This window comes from Nematolebias whitei, chromosome 10 (assembly GCF_014905685.2).
Source record: "Nematolebias whitei isolate Nwh7 chromosome 10, NemWhi1, whole genome shotgun sequence".
NCBI lineage: Eukaryota > Metazoa > Chordata > Actinopteri > Cyprinodontiformes > Rivulidae > Nematolebias > Nematolebias whitei.
In genome coordinates, this window is record NC_056507.1 from 13279963 (window position 1) to 13289609 (window position 9647).

At 38.8% G+C, this 9647-nt stretch overlaps 1 protein-coding gene across 1 annotated transcript in view; it reads left to right on the forward strand.

The window, feature by feature from the left end:
* The window catches only part of gins3 (GINS complex subunit 3), an 11350-nt gene extending 6992 nt beyond the window's left edge, over positions 1–4358 (forward strand). The window contains exons 2-3 of the mRNA XM_037683156.1: positions 547–780; positions 3996–4358. Of these exons, the coding sequence (XP_037539084.1) occupies positions 547–780; positions 3996–4226 (465 nt within the window). The 3' untranslated portion in view covers positions 4227–4358. The remainder of the gene's footprint in view (positions 1–546; positions 781–3995) is intronic.
* The last annotated feature ends 5289 nt before the right edge of the window (positions 4359–9647 follow it).

Consider the following 9647-nt stretch of genomic DNA (forward strand, 5'->3'; position numbering starts at 1 on the left):
CTTTAGCATGCTTCCAAAATCCAGAAGATAAAAATTGTTTTAGTCATTTTATGGGTGTTTTATTTAAATACATTTTAAATAGGGGTGCATCGATTGCAGTTTTCTGGCTGATCACCGATTTCTAAAAAGTCTGATCTGCCGATACCGAGTTTGTTTTATAAGCGACACTGTCAGGTGTTATGAAGTCACAATGCACCTTCAATTTTCCAATATTATTTTGTTGAAAAACATACCCCTGAACAATATCCTAGAAACAATACAAACTTGTTTAACTGGCCATGAGGTAGTGCTCAGAAATATAAATGAAGTTCAGACAATTGTTGTTAAAACTAAAAAAATCGATTTCTCCTGCAAGTATCGGCTGATTTATCGGTGCACCCCTAATTTTAAAGAATGTTTATTTTGCTTATTTGCTTGGTTTATAAAGCTTTTAAAAGCTTGAATTTTACACCCTCACGTGCACCAACTCATGTCCCTCCAGTGGTGTTTTTAGACAAGAGAACCTGCATAATTCCATCAACTCTGAGGCGTCTTTTTCTCTCTCAGGCTACAAAGATGGAGCTTCCTCTCTGGTTGTGCAAAGGTCTGTATGAGAGGAAGAGGAAGGTGCTGTCTGTGGAGCTTCCCAAGGTGTACAGAGAGGGTTGGAGGACCGTCTTCACGGCTGACCCCAATGTGGTCGACCTGCATAAAATGGGGCCCTACTACTACGGTTTGGGATCCCAGATGCTGCACTTCGACAGGCCAGAGAATCCAGACATTGCAAAGGCACTGTTGCAGGTACAAAGCAGTTACACAAACCGAGAGTAGACGAAATATCAGAGTCGCTTCTGACACGAGTCAGTTCATAATAATGACCCACAGGGGACAAACACGATATAATAAATCTTTCAGTCAGACAGGTGTCCTTGTTACACACATTAAACATCAAACGCAGTCATTTATTTTTATTATGAAGAGAGCAGCGCGTCCCTGAAAATGAATTAAAACGGCGTGTTTGACCTTTAGGAGGTGGAGCAAACCTGCAGGAGAAGAATAATAAATGTGTGCTCTCTTCTTAAAGAATAAATAGTCTTTATTAAATGTTTAACATTTATTAATAAGCACAAACATATCTTCCTTACAGGTAGATGTAAACGGATCAGTCTCAGACGGGCTGTTGTTCAAAGCTAATGAACCACTTAACTCAGAATTAGCTAAAATACTGAACAATCAGACAGGCTTCCACTGCCAGTGCAGTAAAGTTTGAAGAGGCTTTTAATTCATGCATCAGCTTCATTTTATGTGTGGTAAGTAAAATTTTAATAGCCAATAAATTACAGATTGCAAATATTTAGCTGCAGATTTTCTTTGTAAAACTGCCTGAGTCGTTCTGCATCTCACCACTAGAGAGCGAAGTGAACTCAGAAAACATGCTACATGGGGGTGGTGGGGGGGTCCTGGCTGTTGCTAGGCAGATCAATCTTAATATACAGGTGTGTTTCAAAACATTTGAATACTGTATCATGAAGAAGTTCAGTTTTTTTGTCAATCATTGCAGAAAGTGAAACGTATATTACCGTATATAGATTCACTACACAGAGTGAAATATTTCAAGACTTTTTTTCTTGTAATTTTGATGATTATGTCTTATAGATAATGAAAAAAATAAAATTCAGAGTCTCAGATAATTAGAATATTCCACCTCCAGCTTTTGGTACCTTTGGCAGTGTGGGCCGGTGTCGAGTCCTGCTGGAAAATGAAATCAGCATCTCCATACAGCTCGTCAGCAGAAGGAAGCATGGAGTCTTTAAAATGTCCTGCTAGATGATGCGTTGACTGTGGACTTCAGAAAATCCAGTGGACAAGCACCAACAGAGGACATGGAGCCAAGTCATCACAGACTGTGGTAACTCACTTTGGACTTCAAGCAACGTGGATTCTGGACCTCTCCACTCTTCCTCCAGACTCTGGGACCTTGATTTCTAAATGACATGAACATTTACTTTTGTCTGAAAAGAGAACGTTGGACCACTGAGCAACAGTCAAGTTCTTCTCCTCAGCAGGTAAGACACTGACGTTGTCGCTGGTTCAGGAGTGGCAGGACCCGAGGAACGAGACACTTGTAGCTCATGTCCAGGAGTTAATCCGCTGATCAGGATGTGGCACCAGGTTTTTAAAATATTGGACCTCTTCACAATTTTCTAATTTTCTGAGACAGAGAATTTTGTTTTTTAATTATTTGTATATCATAATCATAATTACAAGAAATAAAGGCTTGAAATATTTCACTTTGTGTAATGAATCTGCAAACCGGATTCCAAAAAAGTTGGGACACTAAACAAATTGTGAATAAAAACTGAATGCAATGATGTGGAGGTGCCAACATCTAACATTTTATTCAGAATAGAACACAAATCACAGATCAAAAGTTTAAACTGAGAGAATGTATCATTTTAAGGGAAAAATCTGTTGTTTCCAAATTTCATGGCGTCAACAAATCCCAAAAAAGTTGGGACAAGTCCATTTTTACCACTGTGTGGCATCCCCACTTCTTACAACACTCAACAGACGTCTGGGGACAGAGGAGACCAGTTTCTCAAGTTTAGAAATAGGAATGCTCTCCCATTCATGTCTAATACAGGCCTCTAACTGTTCAATCGTCTTGGGCCTTCTTTGTCGCACCTTCCTCTTTATGATGCGCCAAATGTTCTCTATAGGTGAAAGATCTGGACTGCAGGCTGGCCATTTCAGTACCCGGATCCTTCTCCTATGTAGCCATGATGTTGTGATTGCTGCAGAATGTGGTCTGGCATTATCGTGTTGAAAAATGCAGGGTCTTCCCTGAAAGAGATGACGTCTAGGTGGGAGCATATGTTGTTCTAGAACCTGAACATAGATCTCTGCATTAATGGTGCCTTTCCAGACATGCAAGCTGCCCATGCCACAAGCGCTCATGCAACCCCATACCATCAGTGATGCAGGCTTCTGAACGGAGCATTGATACCAACTTGGGCTATCCTTGTCCTCTCTGGTCCGGATGACATGGCGTCCCAGTGTTCCATAAAGAACTTCAAATCGTGACTCATCTGACCACGGAACAGTCTTCCATTTTGCCACACTCCATTTTAAATGACCCCTGGCCCAGTGCAAACGTCTGAGCTTGTGGAGCTTGCTTGCTTCCTCTTTGCACTGTAGAGTTTCAGCTGGCAACGGCAGATGGCACGGTGGATTGTGTTCACTGTCAATGCTTTCTGGAAGTATTCATGAGCCCATTCTATTATTTCCTTGACAGTGGCATTCCTGTTTGAGGAGCAGTGACGTTTAAGGGCCCGGAGATCACGAGCATCCAGTAGAGATTTACGGCCTTGACCCTTACGCACAGCGATTGTTCCAGATTCACTGAATCTTTTGATGATGTTATGCACGGTTGATGATGATAACTTAAAAGTCTTTGCTATTTTACGCTGGGTAACACCATTCTGGTATTGCTGCACCATCTTTCTGCGCAACAATGGTGGAATTGGTGATCCTCTTACCATCTTGGCTTCTGAGAGACACTGACACCCTGAGAAGCTCTTTTTATACACAATCATGTTGTCAATTGACCTAATTAGTGTTAATTGGTCTTCCAGCTATTCGTTATATGCTCAATTTCCTTTTTCCAGACACTTATTGCTACTTGTCCCAACTTTTTTGGGATTTGTTGACACTGTGAAATTTTGAATCAACATATTTTTCCTTTAAAATGTTACATTTACTCAGATTAAACTTTTGATCTGTCATCTATGTTATATTACGAATAAAATATTGACATTTGCCATCTCCACATCATTGCATTCAGTTTTTATTCACAATTTGCTTAGTGTCCCAACTTTTTTGGAATCCGGTTTGTAGTACTGAACATTAAATTTCAAAGTAAAATACCTTAAAATATCATGCTTGTGCAGCAGACTTCAGGTTCTCCCCCCTCTCCCCATTTTCTGCTTAGTTCATGAACTCTATTCTTTCTTCAGACGTTCGTCGGCCGGTTCAGACGAACCATGGACTCCTCCCAGAACGCCTACAACGAGGACACTTCTGCGCTGGTGGAGCGTCTGGACAGCCTGGAGAAAGTTCTGTTCAGGTCCGGTCAGAACGGCCTGAACAGCTTTCAAAGCTGGGAGAAGGGTCGGGCCTCGCAGCTCACCGCCTCCAGTCTGGTTCTCAACTACCGCAAGAGGAAGCTGTCCGATGTTCAGACCTGAACTCAAACGGCTTTATTACGTCAGAACTCGAGCAGGAACAGACTCTGATGAGCACCGTGATTTATTCTTAATATTTATTTCCATTCAGCAGCTCTACGGACACGTATCAGTAAAGATTTCACAGCTTTACAAAAACCAAGATTTGGGGGAGGTTTGCTGTTAACTTGTGAAAATTTGAGTAATCTGTTCAGATTTACTCATTTCAAAATATACAAGGTCTGAATTACCACAGAACTGACCAACACACTGGTATTTAACAGTTTTACTAATTGATGTGTACATAATAAAGGAATCCCTACCTGCAAAGAAACTACAGGAAAAATAGCTGAAGCATCATTGATCTTTTAATTAGTTGTCGTTGCTAATTTGTAGATTTGTTACAGCAGCTGCAGCAGTCAAGATGTTTCACACAGAACAGAGATCTGTTGTCATTTAGGGTCTCTCCTGACGTTTTAAAATAGTCGGATGTTTTGGGTAAATCTTCACCAAAATGTTTTCTAATCTTCCGTGTGGAGAAGCAGCGTCTCTTCCAAACGACTGACATGCTTTCACCCCGACTTCAACCATGAGACGGACTTTTCTTTAGCTTAAAAGTATGGAAGAGCTGTTTAGAAAACGACAAATAATCAATCCATGTGTCAAGCCTGCCCTCAGGGGGGATAAATAATAGAGTTTTAAATTCTTCAAAGGGAAATGTTGCATCAAAAGGCACAATAAGTAAAATAAATAATCGGTACCGTATTTTTTAAGGCGCACCAGATTATAAGGCGCATTAAGCGAAACAAGTTCATTTTGACAGCTTTTTTAGCTCCGTGTACCACAGAAAATCGTTTTGTGGTCAGTAAGTACAACCAGAATTAATACTGAAGTGCACCGGATTATAAGGCTCACTGTGGATTTTTGAGAAAATTCAAGGATTTTAAGTGCTGCTTATAGTCTGAAAAATACGGTATGTATTTTTTTCCTTGTATCTAAAACTGGACTTGAAGATTAGTTCATTTTATTTTAGACCTCTGATCATATTAACAATTGCATGTGCAGACCTGAAATATGTTCTTTATAAAATTTTAAAAACAAAACTAATAAAGTTTTCAATGTTATTACATCGTATTAATTCTTTATTTACATTTTAAATGACCAAGACAATTATCTGCTATCATCTATAAATTAAAAGACTTAACGTACCGTGAAAGGATGCACATCGTCTGACTCAGGTTATGCTCAATCTTAAAGGGGTCACGCTTAGAGTTAGTGCTGTGGATATCTTCAGTTATTACCATGTCAAAACTTTAGTTTAATTTCAGTAAAATTGACTTGTAGCCTTTTTTATATTTGCTTGTATGATTTAGCTTTGGCAGCCATCTTGAATTGGACTGACTCCTAAAGTTAATGATAACTAGTGATTGCTCTGAAAGTTTCTATAACATCTGTGCAGTGGTGCTTGACAGGTTTTTAATGCTAAAGTTTTAAACAAAAAGACTGCACAATTTGTAGTGCTTTGAGTATGTGTTGGGTATGACTCTCAGCTACTACCAAACCACATTTTAACTCCATGTCTGTAAAATTGGCTGAGTTAGAGCAATTTTTCGTGTTTGCTAAAATTGGTTGGCTGTATTGGGAATTTTAAATGTAAACTGAAGATAGTGATACCTTTTTGAAGTCCATCCAGTTCATAAGATATTTTGCTAACACTAAAGCAAACAGACACGGGTAAAAAAATTCTTATGGGCTATTACAACCAAGACGATTATCATGGCGGCATCTATAAAATTAGTTTTTTTTTTAGTTTAATGATCAAATATTCAAGATATGTGAAGGCAACGCCCCCATCTTTGAGAACAATTTGTTCACTCTTTTTTTCATCCATTTACCATGATTGTTAATACCAGGGGTTTTAAACCATGTAGTGTTAAAAACATTTGAATTAAACATGATGAAACCAGTCGAATCTGATTATTTTCAAATATTTTAACCAGAACGCTAATCTCTGTAATGAAGGCAGTCGTGTCTGTCTACTGTGCAGATTGAGGTCATTTCTAAATGCCAACTGTTGTGGAGAATCAGTACCGACCACCTGCCAGGCACCAAATGCTGGGAAAATGTGTCATTGGGTTACACACACACGCGCCACAGTGTTGGACTTATTGAGAAATTATTTCATTCTGAATGCTTTAAAAAAACAAAACGTCTTTAACGTCATCAGTACTGAAACGTCTTATTGATTCCCTCATGATCCTCGCTATAAATGATGTTTTGTTTTTAATCTTAAACGGCAAATGAACCGACCGATACTTCAGATCTTCGAAAATAAATGATTATGACTGGAAAATTAAAAAGTCCAGACACCAACGTGGCTTGCTGGTCGTCTAAAAGAGCTCAGATAAAGGAAACGATGTGACGCTTCATGAGCTCCGTTTTAATGCTCATTGGCATTCAGTGTTTACGGCTGCTGGTTGGGAGCGCAGCTGCAGCTGCTCGGTCTGGCTGTATCGTCGCTGAACCTGTGCTGATGTGAAAACGTCCAGCTGTGCTGCTGAAACCACAGCTACAGCCACTGCCAGAATTATACTGATGCGCCTTCTGAATGTAATGAGGCGCGTTTGTGACAAATATAACTAGCAGCAAAATGAACCTGCGATGAAAAGTCACCTCTTCATATTCTACCAACGTTTCCAGTTTCTAACAAATTTGCATTTAACGCAGATATGCAGCCCTGAGTGAGGGAGCGGCCCTAAAGCCTCCATCCTTGTGGAGCATTGCTGCACCCAGCTCATATTCATCTCTCCACAGACTTTAAGGTTTCCAAGGTCAGATTCTGCTTTTCATCACATTAATCCTCGCTGTCCTCTGCCCTCTCTTCTTGTATGAGTCCTACTTATAATAGACTTGTTATATCAGGAGGCACATAGGTGGAACTAATTACTTTTAACACTGCTTTTCCAGTCAAGCCAGTGAGGCCCGTCAGCACAGTCTGGAACTTGTTAATGCACGGAAAAACAAAATTCACATTTTTATGTGTACAAAGAAAACCATAAAAAGTACAAATGCTTTTAAATGAGCCATTGATCAGTCTGTACTGTATCCCACTACATGAATAAATGCACATTTTAGTACAAAAATACATTTTGTATTTGAATTTGAGCATATCTGACTGAATTGTATTTCATGTAATTCGATTTGAAACTGACCCATTTACCTTTTTAACACGACTCTTGAAATGTACTTTACAAGTAAACTAATTTAAATGAAGTTCCAAACTAAACTGCTGACATTTGTTTAAAAAAAGCTGAAATTATTAGGATTAAGACGACAAAATAAAACTAAAGGCTACAATTGGCAAATCCATAGCTTAAGGCTAAAACGATCAAAGGGTCACAGTTAAATGCTAAAACTAGCTATGAGCAGAATTTTAGCTAAAAGCTAGAACAAGCAAAACTAGCTAGAAGTGAAAATGAGCAAGAAAGTAGCTAAAAGAAGAAAAAGAAAACAATTGAGCTAGTGCTCTGAAGTAGGTTTCTAAGAACAATATTTTGGAAGCAGTTGAAGAAATGTATATTTCTTATGGGAAAATGTATATAAACTTAAATAATTCAAAACATAAATGCTACAAATAATAAAAATCATAGCACACTACTCCCATATGAGCTGAAAATTTTGATACATGACTCGTTAAAAAGAGCAAAGTATGGAGTAGTTTAAACGTGTGTAACAGTTTAACCACAGTGGAAGCCTAGCAATATCCAGGAGCTAAATCAACATAAAATCAATCATGAATGCATAACATATGAAACAAAGATGAGTTTTTCTTGCTCTGTTCAAGGCAGCTTGTTACATTTATGCACAGAGGTGAAAGCTCTGTCACTTGCAGCAATTAATATGCTGAAACATCAAACTGGGGGCTCAAAGGTCAACCAAAGTCATATTGTTCACCAGCGGTCTCACTTTCTCAACTTGTCTCTTAATTCAAATGACTTTCGAGGGAAATCCTGCCTTGGGGTTGTTGTAAACGTTTAATTAAAAAGCTTGTACCGCTCTTAGGAGGATTTATGTGACAGCATCCAGTATGTGAAGGTGGCCCAGCCCAGTCCCATCTGCTGTTGTGTTAAAGATGGGTCAGATGACAAGTCACTGTTTATGTAAATATTGATGTTGCCTCTGGGCTGTCACTGTTGACCCTGACAGAGAGAGGACTGAGCAACATTGCTCTGAAAATGTTTGCTTTCCGTCAGGACTCAGTAATTCAGTTTAATGGTCAAAGTGACCCCAACAGTGAATAAAAACTACATTTGACACATTGATTGATGTTTTTTTTTTCCTGTTTGACTGATACAAGTGGTCTAGAAAGGTATTCTTCAAATGGGTGCACACTTAGTTGTGGCGTACCCCAAGGCTCCATTTTTGGCCCACTGCTCTTCTTGTTTTATAATTCCCTTGTTTGTCTACCAGTTTACATTGTACTTTTATTGAGACTTTGCTGAATTTTCTTAAATATGTACAGTCACAAATCAATTTTTATAACCTTAATATAAAACAAAAAATACATTTTAGTTTGACAATCTAATTTCTTAGAAAAGTTATGACCCACTACAATCATATTGTTATATGTTTGCAAAAAATCTAGGCGTATTTTTTATAGTGCCTTTAATGCCAATGTTTCCAGCTACAGACCTTTTAATGAGCCCAACGCAGGAAGTGACAGAATAAATGTTTTTAATTTTTATTTACAAATGAAATTAGCTAAGTCAGGCTTAGTCTTGGGACAAGTTATCTACTAAAACAATGGTAACTAATGATTAATCTAAGTACACTTTACAAAAAAGATGATGAGATGTTTCTTTCATAGGCGAGAGGTTCCAGGATGTCCAGGCGATGTCAGGCAGGTAAGTACAGGTGTGCAGGCCATATCTCAGAGGGTTTTGAACTAAGCAATGCAGATGTTTGACACTGACAATCATCGGTCCTCCTGTTTCCACATAACCAGAGGTGCAACTGACAAAGAGAACAAAACTCTTAACTAAGAGACACTGGGAAGTCACCAGGAAAAAGGGAGTGAGCTCTGAGTGACAGTTTGATCCAGTGTCCAATGAAGATCTGAACCACTAATAATAAAAAAAAACAGGTATGTTCATGAAACTTTGGAAACCACTGGGGCTAGATGATTTATCAGGAAATGAAGATCAGAGTGAGAAACCTACTCACAGCTTCATTTGGAGGAACAAAAGGGAAGAGCAGGCAAGATCCTCACTTAAGATGAGTTTTTTTTTTTACATTTGGAGAGTTAAAAAAACAATTATCCAGAATCAAAACCCCATCTATCTTGACCTTGGGCAGAACGTGTAGCTCTTGACAGAGAATGGCTGTCCTGCTCTAATCACTGCATGTGGATGCCCACCTTCCTCTGATGAATAACTTTCAAGTCTA